The sequence below is a fragment of the Anolis sagrei genome, chromosome 6, assembly GCF_037176765.1.
Source record: "Anolis sagrei isolate rAnoSag1 chromosome 6, rAnoSag1.mat, whole genome shotgun sequence".
NCBI classification, from domain to species: Eukaryota; Metazoa; Chordata; class Lepidosauria; order Squamata; family Dactyloidae; genus Anolis; species Anolis sagrei.
Window position 1 is genome coordinate 125,416,038 of NC_090026.1, and position 26,214 is coordinate 125,442,251.

The window sequence follows — 26,214 nt, forward strand, 5'->3', positions numbered from 1 at the left end:
GCTCAGGGAGCACACAACTCCCCTGCTGCGTCAGCTCCACTGGCTGCCAGTCTCCTACCGGGCACAATTCAAAGTGCTGCCTTTAGCCTATAAAGCCCCAAACAGTTCTGGCCCAACTTACCTATCTGAACGCATCTCCCCTTATGAACCCACCAGGACTTTAAGATAGTCTGTGGAGGCCCTGCTCTCGGTCCCACCTTTGTCATAAGTGCATCTGTCGGGAATGAGAGACAGGACCTTCTCAGTGGTGGCCGCTCGGCTATGGAACGCCTTCCCTAGGGATATTAGATTGGCCCCTTCCCTTTTAACATTCCAAAAAAGTCAAAACTTGGCTTTTTGAGCAGGTGTTTGCGCAGATACAATATAACAGACATAGAGGAAAAAACGGAATGACTGAATGACGCTATTGGATAATGTTTTTAACAAGGAGACTCAAACTGATACATGTTTTTATTGATATTGTTTTATCTGGTTTTATATTTAATTAACTTTTTATTATATTTATGATGCTGACTGTACACTGCCCTGAGTCGCCTGCGGGCTGAGAGGGGCAGTATATAAATGTAGTAAATAAATAAGCTGTTTAACAGTGGAACTCTCTGCTTTGGAATGTAGTGGAGGCTTAATGCCATATGTCAAGGATACTTCGATTGTGATTTTCCTGCATGGCAGGGGGTTAGATTAGATGGCCCACGTGGCCTGTTCCAACTCTATTATTTTATGATTCTGTTAGACTCTGGGATCTCACATACACTGAATGTATAGTGTACAGTCATCACAAGTACACATATTAAAATGTGCCTCTATAAAAGCTATACACCAAAACATATCTCTATAAAATTAGCTTTGAGTAGCATAGGGCAAACACCCCTGTGGGTTTTCCTTTGCTCCCTGTGCCCCTGTTCAGGAGATTTCACCTCACTTTCGGTCCTGTAAGAGTTGGATTTTGAAAACGTTGGCTTGTTGTGGAAACAAGGACTGGAGGTAAAGCTTCAGTGGAGATGCATTTTCACTTTCCTAGGTCTAGATTTCTCTCATTTTCTGTTGTCTCACCCTTGTTCATAACTATGAGTTGTTTGTAAGTTGCATGTTTGTAAGTCGGGGACTGTCTGTATATCCAATATTGTCCTTGGATATAATATATATTGGACTCTGGAATCCCTCAAAGATATATCAAGCTAAATATATTACTATTGATACATATTTGGATACTGTATATGTGTGTGTGTGCGTGCGTGCGTGTATGTATATATGTGTGTGTGTATATATATATATATATATATATATATATATATATATATGGGGGTATAATATAGATTATGCTTCATGCTCTATTTGGCTACCACCACCCACATTATCCCCGGGTATAACATATGTTGGACTCTGGCATTGAAAGGCCCCTTCTCATTAGCTACCTTTCATGATAGTAACTTAAGGATTTCTGTTTCAGTACCATATGATCTGCCATCCCTGCTCACTTGCCAGGGCTCTGCTTTATCAGCTTCTTTTACAGGTTTTCTTCCCATTTTTCTTTAGTTTGTAGGGACATGTATGAACTCCTGAGAGTGTAATAATGAGAACCCATGTTTTACACAGAACCGAGGTTGTTTGGAGCTCCCTGTGCACCTTTTACAGCCGCTGCTGTCCTATCAGAACTGAGGCTGCAATCGTGTCTACACTTACTTAAGAGTCAGCTCCATTGAGCACAGTTTGAATCCTCACTCAGCCATGAAAACCCACAGGGTGACCCTGAGCAAGTCACACATCCAGTCCTAGAAAACCATATGATAGGATCACTGTAGGATTCCCATAAGTCAGATTTACTTGAGTGCAGACAATAACAAACAATACAGCATTGGGTCTCAGCTTTCTCATTCTTTCTTCATCTAGCATGGTCTTTCCTTCTTAAAGATGTGGGTCTTGGGGACATAACAGCCTGGCTTTCAGGCCCTTGCTTCACAGGATAAAGTTTTCTTGGTATTCTTGTTTAACTAGTTATGTACAAAAGGTGTTGCTGAGTGTCAGTGGATGTGGTGTGTCTTAATTTTAAAAGGCTTTGGTTTTGGTGAATCATCATCATACATCATCCTAAATTACTTGTTTACAAGGAGCTGGGGTTAGATTAGATGGCCCCTGTGGTCCCTTCCAACTTTGTTAATATGGGTTATTGTAGATTTCTTCGGGCTATATGGCCATGTTCTAGAGGCATTCTCTCCTGACTTTTCGCCTGCGTCTATGGCAAGCATCCTCAGAGTTAGTGAGGTTAATATGATTCTAGCTCTTAGTGAATGGAATTTTACAATGACCGGGCATTACAATTTTAAAAAAATCTCAGTAGCTTGCTGATGTAAACATGGTACATCTATTAGTTGAAATAATCTGTTTTTCATTTGGAGAATTGCTTAAAGGAAGACCTGGGATAGAAAGGGAGTTTGGGATGCCCAGGATATTAGAGAGGGGTGAAATTACTGAAGGAGAGGCTGAAAATTATCAGGGGTGACTCCTGCTGCCAATGAGCATTCCCTCCTTCATCTGAGAAATCTGAAGCATTTTAATTATACCATTGAGGAGATCTCCTTGATCCTGTGATCATGCAGACTGGGCGGGTTAGGTTCTGCAGTAGTGCCTGATGCAATAAGCTGCTCCGCTCGAGGGGTGGATCCCTTCCCTTGTCATACGGGACAAAGCTGCAGTGAAATCTGCCACATCAGTGCTGCTCTGTTTCACTTTCATTGAGCTGGGCAGGTTTTCTCAAGTAAGCTGTGGCCAGCCTTGCTTTTTTCCTATTCTTTGCCCCTTCCCAATCGGAGCTGGAGAATCTCTTTTTTTTTTGTCATTTGAAGCTGAACATGCTGCGATGTCCTTCTTTTCCTTTCAGACTTAGTAACAACAATGGCAAACTTTCACTTCCATTGTTCTGGAGCCCACAGCAGTTGGTTACTGGGGTTTTCCTCAGAGCAAACCCTCTTCTTGCTTTCGTGGTTTCCACTTGCTGTTGTGTGGGTTTTTTTTTTCATGAGTCTTTGTGCTCCCTCCCTTCTGCCACGTTAGCCTGCAGCCTCACTGAGTTTAAATAAAATTTTTAACTCTTAGAATGGGTCCTGCAAAGACGAGCATTTATTCATTTATTCTCTGTGCTTCAGTCCCCACTTCATTTGTGGTCTGTTTCTTATCTGACTCCTGTAAAACCAAGGATTCCTTGAATATCTGACACTCCCTCCCCACAAAGTTTATACTTAGTTGAAGTGAAATGCTAAGATTTAAAGACCAGTCATTTAAAAAATGTTCTTTTGTTTTTCTGTGGAGCAAATAATTCCAAGTTGGCGTGAAAATTATTTTTTAATGATTTGAATTACTTTGCCTTTAAAGTAAATGGAAAATTATAAAGGGAAAGTTGGACACCAAGCAGAGAAATGACAATATTGGAGGGCAATGGAGTTGATTGTTCTTTTAAACTGGTAGTTATGCCCCAGATAGATAAATGTATCAGTCCATTTAGTTAGAATAATATCTCCTCCTGACAGTTCCTTCCATGGACTCATATACAATATTTTTGTGATATTTCCCTACACCCCCCAATAATTCCCTCCCTGAGCAAGCTTTCTGGCATGCTGATTAAACCCTCATCTACTCCAGATAGCATTATCCTTCAAAACCCACTTGGACTATTTGCTCTTTAGCATGTATTTCAGGGATTGTAATGTAGAACTGACAAGTATTATGGGTGGGTTGTTGTGTATTTTCTGGGCTGTATGGCCATGTTCCAGAAGCATTCTCCTGACGTTTTGCCTGCATCTACGGCAGGCATTCACCCTTGAAATTACCATCATTGTGCAAAGGTTCTTCACAGTTTCCAATAGACCACACAGCAACTGAGGATGCCTGTCATAGATGCAGGTGAAATGTCAGGAGAGAATGCTTCTGAAACATGGCCATACAGCCTGGGAAACTCACAACAACTCAATGATTCCTGCCATGAAAGCCTTCAACAGTATTATGGGTGTTAACAGACAGATTTTACGGGTTGAATCTGGTACCTAACAGATTTTATAGTTTGAACCTGGAACTATTTTTCTTTGGCAAAGCATGCATGAAATCTTCCAGTACCTTTGAACATATGGGATAAGATAAGTTGTCAGTCAGAGACTCAGTCTTACAGATGTTTCTGTCTTCTCCTTTGCTGTAGTGCTTTGTTTTTGAATTATGTATTTGCTACTGGAGAGTCCCTCAGTTACTGAAAATAGCCCAGTTTCTGTTCCCATTCACAGATTTCTGTTCCCTTTCACAGTTGTGTTTCTTCATGAGAATCTTCTTCCACCATCTTACCTTGGGCAATTAATTCCACCATGTTAAGAAAGTAATTGTGGAATTCCTTTCCCTTCAGATCCACATTTTTGTGAATTTAAGTGGCTGAGAAATGCTGTTTCCTTTGGCAGTAACAGCCTGTACCACCATTTATGGGATTTTGTTTTAATTGAATACATATCTGACACATTGACAATTCTTCTAGGGAGAACTTGTTCGAAAATTGAAGGAAGAAAAGGCTCCTCAGGTGGATGTAGACAGAGCAGTAGCTGAACTCAAGGCTCGGAAGAGAATCCTAGAAGCAAAGGTGAGTCTTGGGGGTCAAGTTTTTGATACCTTTTGCTTCCTCTCTTTTCCCAGAACAAATGAACCAGTTACTTTAAACTGTGTCTTAGTGTTACAAGGATGAGACACAACTCATCTTGGCTTCACACACTATCCTACTTCTGTTTTCCAGGAACTTGCTTTGCAGCCTAAAGATGATATAGTAGACAGAGCAAAAATGGAAGATACCCTGAAGCGAAGATTTTTCTATGACCAGGCCTTTTCTATTTATGGAGGTACATATTTAATGTCTTTAGCTGCTCTTCTAAGATCTTTGGGGAATATTTTTCGGATTATTATTCTCAAGTTTGTAGTCATTTGCCCCAATAAAATGCAACGTACAGATTTAAATGGATGACTGAGTCATAAAGTAAGCAGTAAAAATAGAAATCATTAGATAAGCGCAACAAAATGGAAATGTGAGTATCATTAAGAGTTTTGTGGTAATTCTCTGGTGTCATCACATAAAACGTAGCTAATCTTGCTATACTATTATAATTAGCAAGTGGATGATGCCAGTGAGTAGCCATGAAAAAATGTTGTAGACACTTTCAAAGATGAGGCAATAAAATGCACTAGAAACGTAGCGAGCATTTTGCATTGAGTTTAATGGGACTTACTCCTTGGTAAATCTGCATAAGATTAGGATGAAATGAATTCTTCTCAATGAGTACTATTATGAAATATTACATTAGCATCTGAATAGAACAATCTGTACAAACAAGTGAAAGATTTCAGAAGGACGGTGAAGAGTTCTGGTGAGGACATTTCTCATCGAGGAGTCGGCGGTGGCTGGGAGAGCTTTTGCACAATTAAAACTTGTGCGCCAGCTGCGCCCGTACCTTGGGAAGTCTGATCTGGCCACAGTGGTCCACGCTCTTGTTACATCCCGAATAGACTAATGCAACGCGCTCTACGTGGGATGGCCTTTGAAGACTGTTCGGAAACTTCAATTACTCCAACGGGCGGCGGCTAGATTACTCACCGGAGCATCATACAGGGAGCATACCACCCCCTGTTATGTCAGCTCCACTGGCTGCTGGTCCAGTTCCGAGCACAATTCAAAGTGCTAGTTTTGACCTACAAAACCCTATACTGCTCCGGCCCAGCGTACATGTCCGAACGTATCTCCTTCTACATCCCACCTCGGAGTTTAAGATCCTCTGGGAGGCCCTGCTCTCGGCCCCACCTTTATCACAAGTGAGACTGGTGGGAACGAGGGACACGGCCTTCTCGGTGGTGGCCCCTCGCCTGTGGAATTCACTCCCCGGGGAAATTAGGTCATCAACATCCCTCCTCTCTTTCAGAAGGAAGTTAAAACCTGGATATGGGACCAGGCCTTTGGGTAAGCTGGCAGATGGATAAAAGACAATGACATAGGAAAGGACTATGATAATGCTGGATGGATTATGGATTTATGAATTGGCGAACGTTGACCACCAGATGATTTTATTGCTGCTATTGTATTAATTTGATTGTTTTAACTAGTTATAATAGTTGTTGTTCTATTGTATTTTGTGAACTGTTGGGCATCGAATTGTGCCTTTTGTAAGCCGCCCTGAGTCCCCCGTAGGGGGTTGAGAAGGGCGGGGTAGAAGCACTTGAAATAAATAAATAAATAATAAGTATGTTTAAAATATGTTATGATGATTATTATTTTTTTGTCGTGTCAGGAGCGACTTGAGAAACTGCAATTTGCTTCTGGTGTGAAAGAATTGGCCGTCTGCAAGGACGTTGCCCAGGGGACGCCCGGATGTTTTAATGTTTTTATCATCCTTGTGGGAGGCTTCTCTCATGTCCCCGCTTGAGGAGCTGGAACTGATATAGGGAGCTCATCCGCGCTCTTCCCGGATTCAAACCTGCGACCTATCGGTCTTCAGTCCTGCCAGCACAGGGGTTTAACCCACTGCGCCACCGGGGGCTCCTGTTATGATTATGAAGCCATGTTAAAATTAAACATAAGCAAAAAATCACATTTAATAACTACAACATTATTATATGCCTTACCATTACATTCTTTCCTTTGCCACATTAAGTTTTCCCACATAAAGATATTCTGTTTAAATGAAATAAATTTGCCTTATTTGTTTGACTACTTATCTAGCTGGAGGAGCTTATTTGCAGTTGTTCATGATGAAAAGTTGAGATTAATCTAGTAGCTAAAGAGACTCAGGCAAACCTTCATCCTGTTTAAACTTCACAGACAGCCAAAATTTGCAAGATTTGTGAGCTCAGGGTCAGGATTCTGGGTTGAAAATGTTAATAGTAAAGATAACAGTTTCTTTGCCTTGCAGGTGTGAGTGGCCTGTATGATTTTGGTCCAGTTGGGTGTGCTTTAAAGAATAACATAATTCAAGCCTGGAGGCAGCACTTCATCCAGGAAGAGCAGATTCTTGAGATCGACTGCACCATGCTCACACCAGAGTCTGTTCTGAAGTAAGCGCTAGACCCTTTGTATGTGTCTACCTCCTTTGCAGTAGTAACCAAACTGCTTGGAAACCCCATTCTCTTTCTTTAGTTTAACATAAGAAGTAAAGATAGAAGGGAGGAATACAATAATATGTTTCGGACTTTACTAACTTATTCTGGGACAAACTTTCGTATGTATTCATCTACATCTTTAGAGGCACTGACAGAGGTTTTATGGGAGAGAAATAGAATGCAAGAGGATATTCTTGTTACTGTATACCCTCAGGTTGTTTCTGAATTACAGAGGCCCTATAGCAAACTTATCATTGCTTTGGAGGGGGCGGGGGGAGGGCTAAGAATGTGTTACTTGCGCCGAATTCACTTGGTGACAGTAAGCAAATAGCCTTTTCCTCAGCTTTAATCTCTCATCTAGCAATTGGGAAAATGTATTGGAATTGGGTTACTATATCCACGTTTTGTATTTTTAAAGTAACATTCCCAATAAGAGTGTAAGTCAGATCTTTATAAGTCAGGGACTTCCTGTATCTATAAAAAAGGAATATACAGTAGAGTTGGACCCAAATCACTGTTAACGAAAAGATTTGTAGTTTTCGGAGGGTCGTTTTAATGTAATTTCTGAAAACAAAAGGGGGAAGAGAGAGACGAAAAGACCAGTGAAACAAATTTAGAGAGACAATATCTTCAGAAAGAGTTAAGTCCACAAAATACCTGAGGCAGGGAGATCTGTGGCCCTTTCCTCTCCCTGGCAGAAGAAGCCTCCTCCATTTTTTTCTTGGAAAGTTATGTCCTCCATAGAGGGCCCTTAGAACTCGCTTTCCCAGTGGCACTAGCATAGGGTGCCGATGGAAAGTTCCTCAGAGCGTGTTGGGAGTTGAAGTTTCTTTCTCTGTGTGTCCCTCATCCAATAAAAAGCTTGGTGGTGTCCATGCTCTGATTGGCTGAGAAGGGACATAACCGGCGACTACAATTCCCAGAACCCTCTCCTTCAGTTTATTATTACATTTGGCCCAGCCATAGGTTTTTAAAATGTTATTGTGTTATTGTTGATGTTTACTGCCTATTTTTGTTTATGAGTTTTATTTTATTGTTTGTATTACGGTTGTTGTTTTTGCTGATGTATTGTGGGCTCGGCCTCATGTAAGCCGCACCGAGTCCCTTGGGGAGATGATAGCAGGGTACAACTAAAGTATTATTATTATTATTATTATTTATCTCTTTAAAAATGTTATGTTTTAAACTTAAAACAATTCTTAAAAATCAGTAGGTTGGTGAATTGTTTTGAAACTTGACAGACCTGCAGTTGTAATCAGGGTCTACAACTGAGGTAGGTTTCATGAAGATAGGCCTTAAAATGACTGAGAAATGAGCGTTTAAAGTTTCTCATTGTAGCCAGTGGGCCATATCTCTGATGAATGAAATGGAAAACACCCCTCCCCTTTTGGGTAACTTTCTGGTAAACAAAATGAGGGGTCAGACAAAAATGGACGTAAGAACTGTATGCCTTTTGGCCCAAATGCACATGACTAATATACAGTACATGTGTTCTTTTTAAAAGACAAGCATCATTTTTTCATACTTACTAGAGAGATTTCTTTCTCACTTTGAGAACCCACCTCCATAGCTGATTGTTAATTCATTGACTATTTTTCTCTCAGTGCGTCTGAAGAAGTGGGTAGATATCTATGAATGCTCAAACTAGAATACAACAGTCTTAAAGACTACATCTCATCTCTAGCTCTATTTTCTGGCTTTTATGCTGAAACAAACTAACGCCGCTATATCTTTGAAAACTATTTTTTTTACTGTTCATTATCTTCTACTATATATATACATTGTTGAGAAGATGTCTTGATACTGCTTAGGACAATCCTGCTTTCTTTCATTGTAGGACCTCTGGCCATGTAGACAAATTTGCAGATTTCATGGTGAAGGATGTGAAAAATGGGGAGTGTTTTCGAGCTGATCATCTCCTTAAAGGTATGTTGTGTTGTAGGACTGGTTGGTTATATTGTATCCTATTGGTTTACCTTGTCTTAGCAGGAGATGATTTGATGAACAGATTTCTTGAAAGTTTTCAAGGTCTCCCCACCAAAGTAGTTGATGTGATAAGCAGATCCGTCTTCAGATCTCCTTTCCCATCTACTCTCCCTTTACAGGTCTCAGGGCTACAAGCCAACCTACTTCCTTAGTGTCTGGTTTTTGGGGAAATGGCTCTTCCTTCTGTGTTTGGTGGAAATTAAATTAGCTGGAAAAATTGGTTTGTATTACCTGAAAATTATATCTCTGGAAAGTTGGAGAGAATATTCCTCAGTGGAATTATGTATTCTTGCCTTATTTACTCCTGATTGCCTAGCTCATAGACCCTGTGCAAAAATCTTTATGCTTTCTGCCATCTCCCACCAGTTTTCAGTACTGCCGGGATTTTAGGGTACACCCACTTGACTTGGTATTCTTTCTTTCTTTCTTTCTTGCATTGGTTAAAAGCTTAAAGCATTTTTTAAAACAGACTAGTAGCATCTAAAGTCTAAAAATTCTATGTGGCATCTGCTTTAATGGATTACAATTTGCTTTATTGGCTGCATGGAATATTGCTACCATTGAGCTTCAGTTCTCAAACACCTTATGTTACTATTCTAAGGTGCAGACAGAATTGTTGATTTTGTTGTTATTTTACTGCCACATGACTATTCCTCCTGGTCTGTCCTAATGTTAGTCTTTGTGATCTAGTTTATTTAATCTTGCATTTGGACAGCTTTTAATACTGTCAAACTATTAAACATGATGTGTTGCCAATCCTGATAAAAATCCCAAAGAAAGTGAAGGTTTGTGTATTGTGCAAAGTCCTCTCTTGGAAGGGGACAGGTGGGTGTAATGCTGTTGTGGCTCAGCCACATGAAGATGAGGCGTTTGGGGGTTCAGGGCCTGATGGTTCTGTAGGTGAGCCATCAGAGGGGTTTTTAGAGCAAAAACGGTTGTGTAGATGAGAGAACGGAGGGGTTTTTGGAACAAGATGCTGTTGTTGAGACAAAGCGTGAAAGTGGAATTGTTTTGGAATCCAAAAGGCAGGGAGAGGAGGACAACATTAGCTTCTGAAGGGGCAGAGATTCGGGTGCAGGAAAATATGTGAAGAAGAGAGGTAGAAGCAGGCCTCTCAAGATCAAAGGAATGTGTTCATCTTTTGCAGTTCTTAAATTAGTGAGAGAGCAACATCGCTACTGTAGTGAGGAACTCCTGTCTTATGCCTAGTTCATGCTGTAGTTCAAGACCCAAGATACATGCTCAAGTTTTGCTTCTTGTTTTATGGTTTTACCTTTGGATTCATGCCCATGATTTGCTCCTTGTTTCCTGGATTCATGTTCATGTTTTAACCATTGTTTTTTGGGTTTACCTATTGCCTTTGGGACTTGCTTCCTTTATTACCTCCTGGATTTTTACCCTTCCATTTGCTTAAGGTACTTTTGGTCCTTTTTATTTGTGTTTTATCAATAAACTGTTTATTACCACGTTAAGTTTCTTGGTGAGTACTGTGAGCAAGGTGAACTCCAGCTGAGGTTCAACAAATGCTCCATAAGCATGCTTGTTACAACATAGAGACATAGGAGAGGGAACGGTAACTTGTTCATTAGTAAAATTCAGACATACATTCACAATCTGATTGGTACCTTGTGCCTAGAGTCTAAAATGTAATGGTGGAGGACATCACTGAAGATAGTTCTGCCTTCAATCCTAGAAATCTGAAGCTGGTTTTGCCATGAAGTGTTGCAAAATTGATTTGCATTCTGTAGGAAAACGGGGATATTCTAATGTTTACAGATTAGTCCTGTCTGGCCTTGCTATTACATTCATGATCTGAGATTATGGCCAAGAAGATGCCCAGGTTTTCCCTAAGACTGTGCTTTACAGGGAAGGTCACTCGGGACAGCTAAGGGCCCTCTCTCTGTCATTACTGAACCCTGTTTGAAAAATGGCTGCTCTAGTTTATAATTTGCATTTTGATGACTTGACTGCTAGCTTCAATGTTTCCGTTTGTTCTGCAGCCCATTTACAGAAGCTGATGTCTGACAAGAAGTGTACAGCAGAGAAAAAGACTGAGATGGAGAATGTGCTAACACAGGTCAGTTGGTGATTTGGCCATGGAAGGAGATGGCTGCAGGCATATTTCTTTTCCACTGCCCTTGAAACTAGGACTTGGAGCAATGGGTTCAAATTACAGGAAAGGAGATTCCACCTGAACATTAGGTGAACTTTCTGACCTCACAAGTTGTTCAACAGTGGAACTCTCTGCCTTGGAGTGTGGTGGAAGCTCGTTCCCTAGAAACTTTTAAACACAGGCAGGATGACCATCCGTAGAGATGCTTCGGTTGTGCTTTTCCTAGATGATCCATGTGGTCTCTTCCAACTATGATTCTAGGAAATGGGATTGTGTTCATAAGGAGCATGGAAGCTCACTTGCACTATGACATCTATTGTGGCATTGTTAACTCTATCTGGCAGCAGTTTTCTAATATTCAGAGTATTTTCTATATGTTATTCCCTCCTTGATCTCTATTCATGTTCTAACCAAACTCTGCTTGCCTTCTGAAATCAAAGGAGATGTAACTGGTTAAGAGGGGAAAACCATTTATATATATTTCTGTGTATCTGTTTGTCTGGTGTTACGGAGATGGTGAGATAGATAGAAAATAGACCCCACTGTCACTACCATTGCTAACCTGAATGTCTTTCACGTTCTTGGTCTCCATCCATGTTCAAGCTGGACAACTACGGCCAGGAAGAGCTCGCAGACCTGTTTGTGAATTACAACGTGAAGTCTCCTACTACAGGAAATGATCTCTCTCCTCCTGTATCGTTCAACCTTATGTTCAAGACCTCTATTGGACCAGGAGGAAACATGCCAGGGTAAGTTAAATGTGGAAGCTGACACCTTTCTGACACTTTCTGTGCTTGTTGAGAGTATGCTGGCTCATGCCACAACTGAGTGTATTCCTGTTTCCATGCGATCTGTTTCTACTCAGTCATCTCTCACCCTCCTCTAAAGGAGCCTTGGGGAAATCTTGGACTCATTTAATAGAAAGCAGTTGAGCACCCCAACATTGATGCAGAAGAAGAACCAGGGCTGCAGCTATCTATGTCTTAAGCCTGGCCATTACATACAGTCTTATTTCTTAAGCTTATACTATGTAACAAAATAAAAAAAAAATCTGTTTCTAGTTTGAAAGTGTTTTTGTGGCTATCACGAACTATGTTCAAGTAGTTGAGACTCGATGAGATAGTCACTGAAAAACTAGAGCAAAGCGTGCTGCAGGATGTCCCTTCCATGAAAACAAAGTTCTTGCAGTTTTACCAGAGGTTATCAGAGACAATTTCCTAGAAAGGTATTTGTCAACAAAACTCTGGAAATTTCTGGCAAAGGCATTCCATAGTATAGTGGTTCCCAACTTTTTTGACCAGGAACCACGTTGACCAACGACCACTATCTAACATTAGTACCAAAAGGTTACAAATCAGTTTTTGGTCAACTTTAGATTTGTTTGGTTATTTGAGTTGCTCATTTAGAAAATTGCATTGGACAGACCACATCAGCTCTAGTTTCTGATACAGAACATATGCCATCCAGTAACCGCCACCTTCTCTCCGACAGAAAACCATATTTAATAATCTTGAGCTGATATGGTAATAATATTTCATGAGTAGTCAGCCTCTCCTCTCCTGACATCCCCATTGCCTTGGCACCATAAGAGAGTTACGCGAGACCAGTCGCTCTCGTTGCCACATGATTACGAGGCAATGATGTAGTAGTGGTGAAGCTGTGGATCATATTTTCATTCTTGCATACCACTGGTGGTCCACAAACCACAAGTTGGGAACCACTGCCATGGAATCAGCTGGAGGATCTACACATTTCCATTGAACCAAATGTAGGAGCAAGAATGTTTAGAAGTGTTGGTCTTGTCATAAATGTGAGTATGCCTGCAAAGGGTAGCGGAAGGCTGAGGACATGAACCTTCATTGCAGCCAAGTCAATTAAGGTCAGCCTAGATAGAAATTCAGTCTGATCCCAAGTGGACTGGCTTCCATTATGTTGTCCATTTTCATGGGAATTAGGTATGTTTACTGTCAGCCAAGTTGTTTTCCTCCCTCCTAGTCATTATTAATTGTATCATGTTTGTTTTTCTATGTTTGAAGTTATCTGAGGCCAGAAACAGCACAGGGGATCTTCCTGAACTTCAAACGCCTTTTGGAATTCAACCAAGGCAAGCTGCCTTTTGCTGCGGCTCAGATTGGAAATTCCTTCAGGAACGAGATCTCTCCTCGCTCAGGCCTCATCAGAGTCAGGTACTGCAAGCATTCCCTTTTCAACAAGAATATGGAAAAAGGGATTATCCACCTTTAGTCATGGCAGAGAAAACTATATTAAGACTGTTTGATGAACCATCCCCATATAGTCTTCCTGCAGTCCCCCCAAAGTCATGACCTCCCCTTTTTGTCAGTCAAGATGGTGATATTGTATAGTCTTAGAAGTTTTACAACTCATCTATTTTTTGTTTATGAGCTTTATTTTATTGTTTGTATTACTGCTGTTGTTGTTTTTGCTGATGTACTGTGGGCTCGGCCTCATGTAAGCCGCACCGAGTCCCTTGGGGAGATGGTAGCGGGGTATAAATAAAGTATTATTATTATTATTATTATTATTATTATTATTATCCGTACTAGCCGTTCCCTGCCACGCGTTGCTGTGGGCCACTCTGGTGGTCATGGGGTTTGAGTGAAAGACATACATTGGGTTGTTAGGTTTCTTGTGTCCAAATTTAGTGTCAATTCGTCCAGTGGTTTTTGAGTTCTGTTAATCCCACAAACAAACATTTTTATTTATATAGATTAATGTACAGGCAGAGCTGTATGTAATTCTCCAGTGTTAACTTTGCCAGGTTCCCTAGAAATAAGGGATTCCAGATCCAGATCCATTCGGGAATCCTCAGACTTCCAGACACATTGTCATTTCCTCCCTCATCTCTTTCATGTCAGAAGGGAATATAAAGCATGTAGTGATGAAGATAAAATGGAGGAGGTAATAATTACTAAGGTGTATGCTGTGAAGTGCCATATACTTAGCTCCACTCCCCTGTGGGTGGGTTCTTTCCAATCTAGGGCAATTTAAATTGCAAAGATAAATAGTGATTTAAATAATTGACTTAAAACAAGGCCTTTTCAAAGCGCTATCAGTATTTCCAAATTTGGGGCACCCTTTGTTAATAAGTGCAGAAGTAAAATAGGATGATGCAGAGGGTTGGCAGTGGTTTCTGTGCAATATTCAGTCATAAATTTTGTACTAAAAGAGGAAATGACTGTGTAATGTATATAGTTCCTTGACCTTTTGAGTGTTTGAATGACAAACAAGGGGAACCAGAGCTTCCCTATTTAAATGAAGGATTAGGCATGATCATCAAGTTTGCAGACGACACCAAATTGGGAGGGATGGCCAATACTCCAGAAGACAGGAGCAGAATTCAAAACGATCTTGACAGATTAGAGAGATGATTGGCCAAAACTAACACAATGAAGTTCAACAGGGAAAAATGCAAAACACTCCTCTTAGGAAGAAAAAAATTAAATGCAGAGATATAGAATTGGGGAGGGGGTGCCTAGCTCGACAGCAGGACGTGGGGAAAAGATATCGGAGTCCTCGTGAACAACAAATTAAACATGATCCAATAATGTCATGCAGCAGCTTAAAAAGCCAATGGGATTTTGGCCTGCATAAATAGGAGTCTAGTGTCTAGATCCAGACAATGCAATATTCCTGCTTCTTGGCAGGGGGTTGGACTGGATGGCCCATGAGATCTCTTCCAACTCTATGATACTATGATTCTGTAAGTCATGCTCCCCCTCTTTCACAGTGTGTCCAGTTCTGGGCACCACAATTGATGGGAGATGTTGACAAACTGGAATGTGTCCAGAGGAGTGCGAGTCAAATGATAAAGGGTCTGGAGAACAAGCCCTGTGAGGAGCAGCTTAAACAACTGGCATGTTTAGCTCGCAGAAGAGAAGGCTGAGTGGAAACATGATGGCCGTGTATCGCGATGTGAGGGGAAATTATAGGAGGAGGGACTAAGTTTGTTTTCTGCTGCCCTGGAGACTAGGACGCAATGGAGCAATGGCTTCAAACTACAAGAAAGGAGGTTCCACCTGAACATGAGGAAGAACTTCCTGACTGTGAGAGCTGTTCAGCAGTGGAACTCTTTGGAAGCTTTTAAACAGAGTCTGGATGGCCATCTGTCGGTGGTGCTTTGAATGCGATTTTCCTGCTTCTTGGGAGGGGGTTGGATTGGATGGCCCACCAGGTCTCTTCAATCTTAGGATTCTATGATTCTTCCCAGAACAAGGCTGGATAGTGACTGTTTCAGTTGTTAGATTTGTCCTGATATAGCCTTAGTATAGGAACGGGCAAACATCTGCCCTCCAGGTGTTTTGGACTTCAACTCCCACAATTCCTACCAACTGGAGGAAATCTGAAGTTTGCCCATGCCTGCTTTATTATCTCCCTGTATCTTGTGTTGAGGTAGCCTCAGCATTCTTTAGTCAGGAATGGCTTTGAGATTAAATGTCTTGAGATAGGGCTTCCCTGTATATGGACTGTGCTGTTTAAAGTGTGAACGTGCTATCACTTTTTGGGATAAGTGCCTGTAAAACAGAATAGCCGATAAACTTTGGACCTCTCTTTTCTGTTTTAGAGAATTTACCATGGCAGAAATTGAGCATTTTGTGGATCCCAATGAGAAAGATCACCCCAGGTTCCAGAATGTAGCAGATCTCCACATCCTCCTGTATTCCTCCAAGGCCCAGACCAGTGGGCAGTCTGCTCGGGTCATGCGCCTGGGGGATGCTGTTGAGCAGGTAACCCAGCCAAGGATATGCCATAGTGATAGGCCAACAACAACTATTATTATTATTATTATTATTAACTTTATTTGTACCCCGCTAGCATCTCCCGGAGGACTCGATGCGGCTTACATAGGCCGAAGCCTCAAACACAATACAATAGAAAGTATAACATCACAACAACAAGGCAAATCAAACAATAAGCAAAATAACATAACACCACAATACTAAGTAAATCAAACAATAAGCAAAATAACAACAAAGACAGTACATCAGGACATTATTAAAAACTGGTTCGGCCGGCGCACTGGGGTACAAGGGTTAAAAGTGCTGAATGATAGGAGGCACGTAGGATTAAAAGTGCGACGTGCAGTGACAATTTGTTATGCTAAGGTGCTACTAGGACTTAGGGTGGGGATTCCTAGTCTGGGAAGGCACATCGGAACAGCCAAGTTTTTAGGTTCCTTCTGAAGACGGCTAGGGTGGGGGCTTGTCTGAGCTCTTTTGGGAGGGCGTTCCAAAGTCGGGGGGCCGCCACAGAGAAGGCCCTGTCACGTGTCCCCACCAAGCGCGCTTGCGACGTGGGTGGGATCACGAGCAGGGCCTCCCCAGATGACCGGAGCGAGCGTGTGGGTTCGTAGATGGAGATGCGGTCACGCAGGTAGGGTGGTCCCAAACCGTTCAGGGCTTTGTAGGTGAGCACCTGCACCTTGAATTGGGCTCGGAAAATAAATGGCAGCCAGTGGAGCTCCTTGAACAAGAGGGTTGACCTCTCTTGACAATGAGCTCCAGTTAGCATCCTGGCTGCTGCCCGCTGGACCAATTGTAGTTTCCGAGCCGTCTTCAAGGGCAGCCCCACGTAGAGCGCATTGCAGTAATCCATTCTAGAGGTGACCAAGGCGTGGACCACCCCGGCCAGATCCGCCTTCACGAGGTACGGTCGCAGCTGGCGCACAAGTCTCAGTTGCGCAAAGGCCCTCCCGGATACTGCCGACACCTGAGCCTCAAGTGTAAGCGAAGAATCCAGGAGGACACCCAAACTGCGGACCTGTGGCTTCAGGGGGAGTGTAACCCCGTCCAACACAGGTGACCACCCTATACCCCGATCTGGTTTGCGATCGACCAGGAGGACCTCTGTCTTGTCGGGATTGATCTTCAGCTTGTTCTTCCTCATCCAGATCGACACAGCGGCCAGGCACTCGTCTAGGACCCGAGAAGCCTCCTTGGAGTTAGGTGGAAAAGAGTAGTAGAGTTGTGTGTCATCCGCGTAGAGATGGCACCCAACTCCAAAACTCCGGATGACCTCTCCCAGCGGTTTCATGTAGATGTTAAAAAGCATGGGCGACAGAATAGAGCCTTGCGGGACCCCACAGGTCAAAGGCCAGGGGTCAGAGCAGGCGTCTCCCAGCTTCACCATCTGAGTTCGTCCCTCCAGGAAGGACTGGAGCCACGACAGAACCGTGCCCCCAAGGCCCATCCCGGAGAGACGACCCAGAAGGATACCATGATCGATGGTATCGAAAGCCGCTGAGATGTCCAAGAGAACCAGCAGAGTCACACTCCCCCTGTCCAGCTCTCTGCGGAGGTCATCCACCAAGGCGACCAAGGCTGTCTCGGTGCCGTGACCAGGCCTGAAACCAGACTGTGACTGATCTAGGTAGTTGGTATCGTCCAGGAAACCCTGAAGCTGAGAGGCGACCACCCTCTCCAGCACCTTACCCAAAAAGGGGAGGTTGGAGATCGGCCTGTAGTTATTCAGCACCGTGGAGTCAAGGGAAGCTTTTTTGATAAGTGGACGCACCACGGCCTGCTTCAAGTTGGATGGAAAAATTCCTTGCTCCAGCGATGCGTTGACAATCAGTACAAACCAATCAAGCAACCCCCCTCTGGCTGATTTAATGAGCCAAGATGGGCATGGGTCTAGAGATGAGGTGGTCGCTCTCACAGCCCCAAGAATCTCCTCCACTGTTTCAGGGAGAACAAGCCTAAAAGAATCCCATAAAACTGGACAAGCAGGTGCCTCCGTCACCTCTTCTGGCACTGCGATGGAATTGGAGTCGAACTGTGTTGGTTTTCCTTTTTTATTTTGTGTAGACCTAGGTGGGGTCAGAGCTTGCCCAAAATTCTATCTCATTTTTTTTTAAAAAAATGCATGTTTACACCAGTCAGAAAACATTGACTGTTGAATTCTCCAGAAACACAATAAGCAAAATATCCCCTTACTTTAAGAAAACCTGGAATTAGGAATCTTTTGTCAAATTCTTTGCACCTTGCCATGTTTAATCTGCGAGTTCCTGGTGCACTTCCAAATCATGTCATTTGAAACCAGAAATACATTTAATGGTGATATCTTTACTAAGCCATGCAAAAAAAACCCCAACTTTTTTTTTGAAGGGGGGGTGACTTAATAAATCATCACAATGGACTTTGAGTGTTGTTTTATGATCAACTTTGCATTTGTATTCTGTTGGAATATTTCTAAAAAATTTGCCTAACCCAGTTTTTCTTATTTAATACTGTGGAGGGTGTCTTTTATATTTACGACACATGGTTTTTCTGAACCAGCAATGTATATTATCTCATAGTAGCAACTTTTGACCCCCTTTATTGATCCTTCCTTGAATCTTCTTTGTTCTCTCAGGGCGTAATCAATAACTCGGTGCTGGGTTACTTCATTGGCCGCATCTACCTCTACCTTGTAAAAGTCGGCATCTCCCCAAACATGCTGCGCTTCCGGCAGCATATGGAGAACGAGATGGCTCATTATGCCTGTGACTGCTGGGATGCAGAGTCCAAAACATCCTATGTAAGTGATTTGATGGCTCAGGAGACTTTTGCGTTCGTTGGGTCAGGGCCAGTGGGGAGCAGTGGAGTTTACGCCTTACTGAAAATATTCTAGGACAGCAAGGTGCTGTTGTTTCAATAGGGTGTGTCCTAGGGTTTTAGTTTTAGTTGTGGACAAACTGCCTCTTGAGACATGGAGGCACTTGCGATTTGAAAACCAGTTCAGGAAATTGTTATCCAAGACAAGGCAATTTGTTTCTTGCTGTTAGGTACCAGCATTGTTACATTCCATCCTTTTTAGCTAAATGTGCAAACATATTTCTGATAGGTTGTTGTCAGTTTTTCGGGCTGTCTGACCATGTTCCAGAAGCAATATCTTCTGATGTTTTGCCCATATCTATGACAGCTATCTTTAGAGGTTGTGAGGTCAGTTGGAAACTAGGAAAATGGGATTGTGGCACAGCTGTCTGAGTGTGAGCTGCATTAAGATCACTTCTGACCAAAAGGTCATGAGTTCGAAGCCAGCCCAGGTCGGAGTGAGCTTCTGACAAATTGTGTAGCTTGTTCTCAACATTTACAACCTGAAAGACAGTTGCATCTTTCAAGTAGGAAAATTGGGTACCACCTATGTGTGGGGAGGCTAATTTAACTATTTTACGAGGCCATAAAAAAGACTCCAGTAAAAAGCGTGTGGGGAATGCGGAAAGTATTTCATCAGTGTCACAGATGGACGATGAAAGTGACAGCTCCCCTGGTGGCCAGAAAAGTTAAATAGCTTCTGACTGTCTGTCTATATTTGTTGTGTGTCTTTGGCATTAAATGTTTGCCAAATATTTGTACATTGTCCCCTGTGGGGTGAGAAGGACAGAATATAAATACTGTAAGTAAGTAAGTAAGTAAGTAAATAAATAAATAAATAAATAAATAAAATATCTGTGAAATAATGTCCATTGTGAGAGAAAGAACTGTTATCTGCTTGAGGCAAGTGTGAATGTTGCAATGAGCCACCTTGATTAGCATTTAATGGCCTTGCAGCTTCAAAGCCTGGCAGTCTGTTGCCTGGAAAGATCCTTTGTTGGGAGGTGTTAGTTGGCCTTGATTGGTTCTTGTCTGGAATTCCTCTGTTTTTTGAGTGTTATTTACTTACAAGCATGCGGACAATTTCAACAGAAAGGACGAAACTATGAAAATGAACAAAATCTGGCCACCAGTATAAAAAAAACTCTAATACAATGCAATTAATAAAGAACTACACTCAAACAATAGGGGAATTCCAGACAAGAATCAATCAGGGGTAGCTATTAACATCTCCCAACAAAGGATCCCCAGGCAGCAATAAGCCAGGCTTTGCAACTACAAGGTCATTGAATGCTAAGTTCTTTCTCCCACCCTGGACATTATTCCACAGATATATAAACCCAGTTTTCCTAGTTTCCAACAGACCTCACAACCTCTGAGGATGCCTGCCATAGATGTAGGGGAAACGTCAGGAAAGATTGCTTCTGGAACATGGCCAGATAGCCCGGAAAACTCACAGCAACCCAGTGATTCTAGCCATGAAAGCCTTCGACAACATATTCCTGATGGTTCTTAAGAGTACAAAATAGTTTTTTAAAGCTTTCAAACAAAGCTGCACACTACATATTTTTGGTTCACACATCACGAGGCAACTCTTCCAGGTTTTTTTTTTTTCAGACTTGTTTTTATGCACACTCCTAGTATAGTTTGAGCAAATGTCATGAAGGGACAGGGCTACTTAAGCATAGAAGCCTTGTGAAATTGGTACTCCAGATACAGGTCAAGCACACAATCACCTTTCAGTGGTATTTCGAAATACATGCAGCATTGCAAGTAACTGTATTTGGGCTTTTTTCAGGGGTGGATTGAAATTGTTGGCTGTGCTGACCGCTCCTGCTATGACCTCTCCTGCCACGCCAGAGCCACCAAAGTTCCTCTCGTAGCTGAGAAGCCTCTGAAGGAACCCATATCCTTTCGAAACTGAAACCAGTATTTTGCAAGCTTGGTGCTTTCTCTTTGTGAATTGGGTGTGGAGGGTCTCTGGATCCAGATAATGGATTTTGAAGGGAATTTCCAAGCCCTATTCTTGATCCGCATGTTGATCGGCATTGGTTTGCAGGTAGAAGGCGGTCCTGGTCAGCGTTGGCTTGATGTGCCTTCCTCTTGGCATATTTCTCCCTTTCTCCCTCCATTCATGGAGTCTCAAACAATTCAACATACAGTTTGTGGCATCTATAAAAATGAAGTTTCTGGAGTATAACAACTATTTTCAAAGCAAGTACCGCACAATTAAACAGAAAATAACCTTTTTAATTTTGTTACATAGCGTAATGCAATCAGAAGAGCTATCTGTGTTTTACGTGTGACCTTTTGGATTTTGTATATTGTGTGGCATGTCTGTATGAAAGGATTCTGAACCCATTTCATTCACACCAAAGCTCTGAAGCCCTTTTGTTCTATATCGCACTTAGGTTAGGTAAAGGTTTCCCCAGGCATTAAATCTAGTTGTGTCCGACTTTGGGGGTTGGTGCTCATCTCCATTTCTAAGCCGAAGACCCGGCGTTGTCTGTAGACACCTCCAAGGTCATGTGGCTGGCATGACTGCATGGAGTTCTGTTACCTTCCTGCTGGAGCAGTACCTATTGATCTATTCACATTTGCATGTTTGTGAACTGCTAGGTTGGCAGAAGCTGGAGCTAACAGTGGGAGCTCATACCGCTCCCTGGATTTGAACCTGTGACTTTTCAGTCAGTAGGTTCAGCAACTCAGCGGTTTAACCCACTGCGCCACCGGGGACTCCTTAGGATCAAGCTATTTAAAGAAATGACAGATTTGGTAGCAGAAGCAGTACTAATCTTTGGGGCATGATTTATTAGAACAAAATCTGCTGCTTCCTTTTGTGTTCTTTAACATTCCCTGCACAGAACAGCAAATGTTGTTCAGTTTGAGGCAAATAAGGGAACAATTGGCAAGGCTTATAAGAAGGATGCCAAGCTGGTGTTGGAATACCTTTCCATCTGCGATGAGTGTTACATCTGTGAGATGGAGAAACTATTGAATGAAAAAGGGTAAGTTTTGTCCTTCTGGTTGTTCATCCTATCATTTCTCCTTGGGGCACCTATATGGGACCAGCTTTTTCTGCCAAGAATATTGTTTATAGCAGGGGTCTACAAACTTTTTAAACAGAGGGCCAGGTCACAGTCCCTCAAACTGTTGGAGGGCCGGATTATAATTTGGGAAAAAAAATGAATGATTCCTATGCACACTGCACGTATCTTATTTGTAGTGCAAAAAACAATACAATAATTAAAATGAAGAACAATTTTAACAAATATAAAATTATTAGTATTTCAATGGGAAGTGTGGGCCTGCTTTTGGCCGATGACATAGAATTGTTGTTGTTGTTGGGTGCTTTCAAGTCGTTTCAGACTTAGGTTGACCCTGAGCAGGCCCGTAGCCAGGATTTTGTTTCGGGGGGAGCTGAGTTTGATTTGGGGGGGGGGGGTCTGAGTCTGAGTGAAAGAGGGTCTACCCTAGCAAACCTTTTGTATCGTTACCCCAATACCCCCATGCATATGGGATATATTGAGCATGGTGATCAGATCATGATATGAATAAACATAACAGTTTAAATAATGTACCAGTAAGGCCTTCTCATGGACCACCATGAGAATTTGGGGGGGGGGAGGCTGAAGCCCCACAACCCCCCCCCCCCCCCCGGCTACATGCCTGACCCTGAGCGAGGGCTGAGTAAATGACCTTGGAGGGCCGTATTCGGCCCCCGGGCCTTAGTTTGAGGACCCTTGGTTTATAGGTTGTGTTAAAACTTGGAAGTTCATTCCAGGGTTTAACCCCCCTGTTACATCATCTCCACTGACTGCCAGTTTGCTACTGAGCACAATTCAAAGTGCTGGCTTTAGCCTATAAAGCCCTAAACGTTTCGGGCCCAGCTTAGCTATCCGAACGTATCTCCCTCTATGAACCACTATGGAGATTAAAATCTGGGGTGGCTCTCTTCTTGGTCCCGCCTCCGTCGTAAGTGCGGTTGGCGAGGATGAAAGACAGGGCCTTCTCAGTGGTGGCTCCTCGACTCTGGATAAAATATCTAGATATTCTTGGCAATAAGAATAACATCAATTTAATTTTCTTTTTTCTTTTGTAGGGAATTTACTATTGAAACTGAAGGGAAAACTTTTCAATTAACAAAGGACATGGTCAGTGTGAAGAGATTCCAGAAGACGTTGCATGGTAAACATCCCCCTCCCCACTATCTTTTAAGGTCATATTGGCAGATATGTCAGGATTAATTTAGTTATGTATGTGTTTTTCAATGTGCTTCTATGTATTGCAAAGATGGATGCTGCTGTGAATTGAAAATGTCATGCAGAAATATTTATACTTTGAGGCTGTGATTAAGTGAATTGAAAAAGTAAGATAAGGTTTGTTCTTGCTGAGAACAGAAGGGAGTTCCCAATCTCAGCAAGAGAAGATAAGCAGATGTGAAGAGGCTTTCGGTTTTGGCTAGTTATTTGTTTTCTTCCTGAATTGTAGCTCGCTGTAGAAAGATGTGTCTGATGTATATACTTAGTAAACTTAGTTTCTTTGGTAACTCAAAGCCTGCAGAGTCCTTATTTTGCAACTCAGGTTCTGCTTGATCTAGCATTCCTTCCGCTGGGTATCGTCAATCTCTGACAAGTTTATTGATTTATTGAGTTCATTATAGGCGTGTTCTGCTTTTCTCTTAATTTGGGACTCAGCTACCAATTGGCTACCAAGAATTTGGAAGCATTGTAAAAGTCAGTTTTTATTTAGATTATGTTTTCTGTGGCTACTATTGGCTGCATGAGGTTCACTATAGATCAGGATGAGCAAACTTCATCCCTTCAGATATTTTGGATTTCAACTCCCACAATTTCTAACATTGGAATTGTGAGAGTTGAAGTCCAAAACACCTGGAGGGACAAAGTTTGCCTTTGCCTGGTACAGGCCAATTGCTATATTTTCATTGATTAGAGTGTCAGTGCTCATCACAGGATCTCCATCTAAAGGAAATTGTTTATTGTCTTTTTTGACATTTTCATGTACTATCACTGCAGAATTAGGACCCAAAATTAGGCTCACTGGAGTGACCACACATAAATAATTCCTTTTGACCTATTTCTATCTTCTTTTGGTTTCCAGTGGAAGAAATAGTTCCCAATGTAATCGAGCCTTCGTTTGGTATCGGAAGAATCATGTATACAGTATTTGAGCATACATTCCGCATCCGGGAAGGAGATGAGCAGCGAACGGTAGGATTTTGTGTACTCTAAAGACAGGCAAAGAAGGAGAGTTCCTGTTTCCTAATGCAGACCACCCCAATGTCGAACAAGCCTTGCCCTCAGGAAGTGCCCCCTAATATTTATTTATGACATTTATATGCCACTCTTCTCACACTGAAAGGGACTCAGAGTGGCTTATAAGTTATATGTACATACGATATATTATATTATTAGCATAGCACAATATTAGTATTATATATTACTATATTGTACTATACCACTATACTGTAATATTATTAGTAATATTACATGTAATATAAATATATAATTATTATAATGTATTCTTATTAGTATTATATTGCATTGCATTATAATATTATTATCAATATTATATGTGTATACGATATATTAGTTTATGCAGAATCTCTTTCTTTAGATTTGGATTGCAAGGAAAGACATTCTCTCTGAGCATTAGAAAAAAATGGCAGGATCTAAAGGAAACATTAATATTGTCAGTTTATTCATACATGTTGATTCTTTTTTGTTGCAGTATTCCAAACTTTGGGGTGTTTTTTACTTACTTTCCCTCCAACTCACTATCTCTGTTGTGTTCTTTCTATTCCAGTACTTCAGCTTCCCTGCTGTTGTGTCGCCATACAAATGCTCTGTCCTTCCCTTGAGCCAAAACCAGGAATTCATACCATTTGTGAAGGAATTAGGTGAGTAGCCCTGATACTTGCAGGCCTCTGAGGAAACGAGGAGTGAGATTTCATTGAGGAACTACAGGGAAAGGAGATTTTACAACCCCCAGCAGTAACTGCCTGGAAACCCATTCTGAACCTTTGATAGAGGAAGTAATTTGAATAGGAACTTGTAATCTAGTTGTGGGCATTTAGATCCTATAAATTTTTGTTATGTCCTGTGTTTCATTGTTGAGTGCCAGAACCGGAAGTAAAAAGACTGGGGAACCAATTAATTCAGAGGCCTGCTTCCCTTTTTTCATTGGTGCCTTTTTATTCTCCTACTAGCTTTGGTACCTGGCGTTGCCTGGATTTATCTGAAATAGTCATTTTTTTTAATTTTACAAAATGCATAAAGTTGTTGGTGAACTACAACTCACATCATGCCAGGTTAACCCCCGAAACTCCATCAGTAGTTAAAGTTTGGTATGTTAGGCAGGTTTGCTCAAGATGTATCATTGGTGGGATTTATTTATTTAATTATTACATTTATATGCCTCCCTTCTCACCCCGAAGGGGACTCAGAGCAGCTTACAAGATAGAATTGTTTCAGATTTATGCGCTATTTTCTAGTCTTCATTCTAGTCTTGATGTAATACAATTAAGACAGAAGGAGTCATTCAATAGGTGCTGCTATGGCCAGGCAGCTAGGCCATTGAAGTACTTTTGCCACAAGACTGTGTGGCCATGGAGGTGCCCTTCCCAGGAGTTATAAGGCGGCAGGGCCAAAGAGGTGTTGCTATGGCCCCACACAGGTGTTGCTATGGCCGGCAGTGGGCAGTTAGGCCGCTGAAGTACTCTCACTGCAAGGCTGTGTGGCCATGGAGGTGCCCTACCCAGGAGTTGTAAGGCAGCAAGGTCCAAGAGGTGTTGCTATCACAGTGGGTTCAGTGTGACCTCTGGCTGCAGGATAAACTACAGTTCCCACCATGGTGGATCAGTCCTCTCAAATCCCTCCAGTAGGTCATAGGGGTTCTGTGTACCAAGTTTGGTCCACATCCGTCATCAGTGGTTCTCACAGTGTCTCTGGATGTCAGTGAACTACAGCTTCCAGAAATGAAGGTCTGTTCCCCCCAAACCCCTCCAGTATTTTAAGTTGGTCATGGGGGTTCTTTTTCTGTGGTCATGGGTGTCCTGTGTGCCAGATGTAATCCAGGTCTGTTGTCAATGGGGTCACAGTGCTCTGTCTTGATGCAGTGTGAACTACAACTTCCATCATGTGAACTCAATCCACCAAACTCTTCCATTATGTTTAGTTGCTGATTAGTTCTGCCCTGTTTGTTGTGTAGACAGAGTTGAAAAGAGTAGGAAAGGGTTAAGGGAGAGGCAGTGGGTGGGATCAGTAAGAAACACTGGGATGTCTATGGTGGAGGAAATACGTAAAATCTAGGATGAAATTGTCCCCAAAAGAAAGCATTCCTTGGGTAGTGGGCAGTATAGTGTTTGGGGATGACATTGGCAGAGGTTGGGCT

The 26,214-nt window shown here is 42.1% G+C and overlaps 1 protein-coding gene across 1 annotated transcript in view; it reads left to right on the forward strand.

Annotated features, from left to right (window-relative positions):
- Positions 1-26,214, forward strand: part of GARS1 (glycyl-tRNA synthetase 1) — a 33,783-nt gene that overhangs the window by 3,125 nt on the left and 4,444 nt on the right. Inside the window, exons 2-15 of the mRNA XM_060782647.2 lie at positions 4,511-4,612; positions 4,763-4,865; positions 6,924-7,065; positions 8,948-9,036; positions 11,097-11,173; positions 11,813-11,958; positions 13,246-13,395; positions 15,792-15,954; positions 18,581-18,745; positions 20,600-20,712; positions 21,669-21,809; positions 22,904-22,989; positions 23,923-24,032; positions 24,628-24,721. Of these exons, the coding sequence (XP_060638630.2) occupies positions 4,511-4,612; positions 4,763-4,865; positions 6,924-7,065; positions 8,948-9,036; positions 11,097-11,173; positions 11,813-11,958; positions 13,246-13,395; positions 15,792-15,954; positions 18,581-18,745; positions 20,600-20,712; positions 21,669-21,809; positions 22,904-22,989; positions 23,923-24,032; positions 24,628-24,721 (1,681 nt within the window). The remainder of the gene's footprint in view (positions 1-4,510; positions 4,613-4,762; positions 4,866-6,923; positions 7,066-8,947; positions 9,037-11,096; positions 11,174-11,812; positions 11,959-13,245; positions 13,396-15,791; positions 15,955-18,580; positions 18,746-20,599; positions 20,713-21,668; positions 21,810-22,903; positions 22,990-23,922; positions 24,033-24,627; positions 24,722-26,214) is intronic.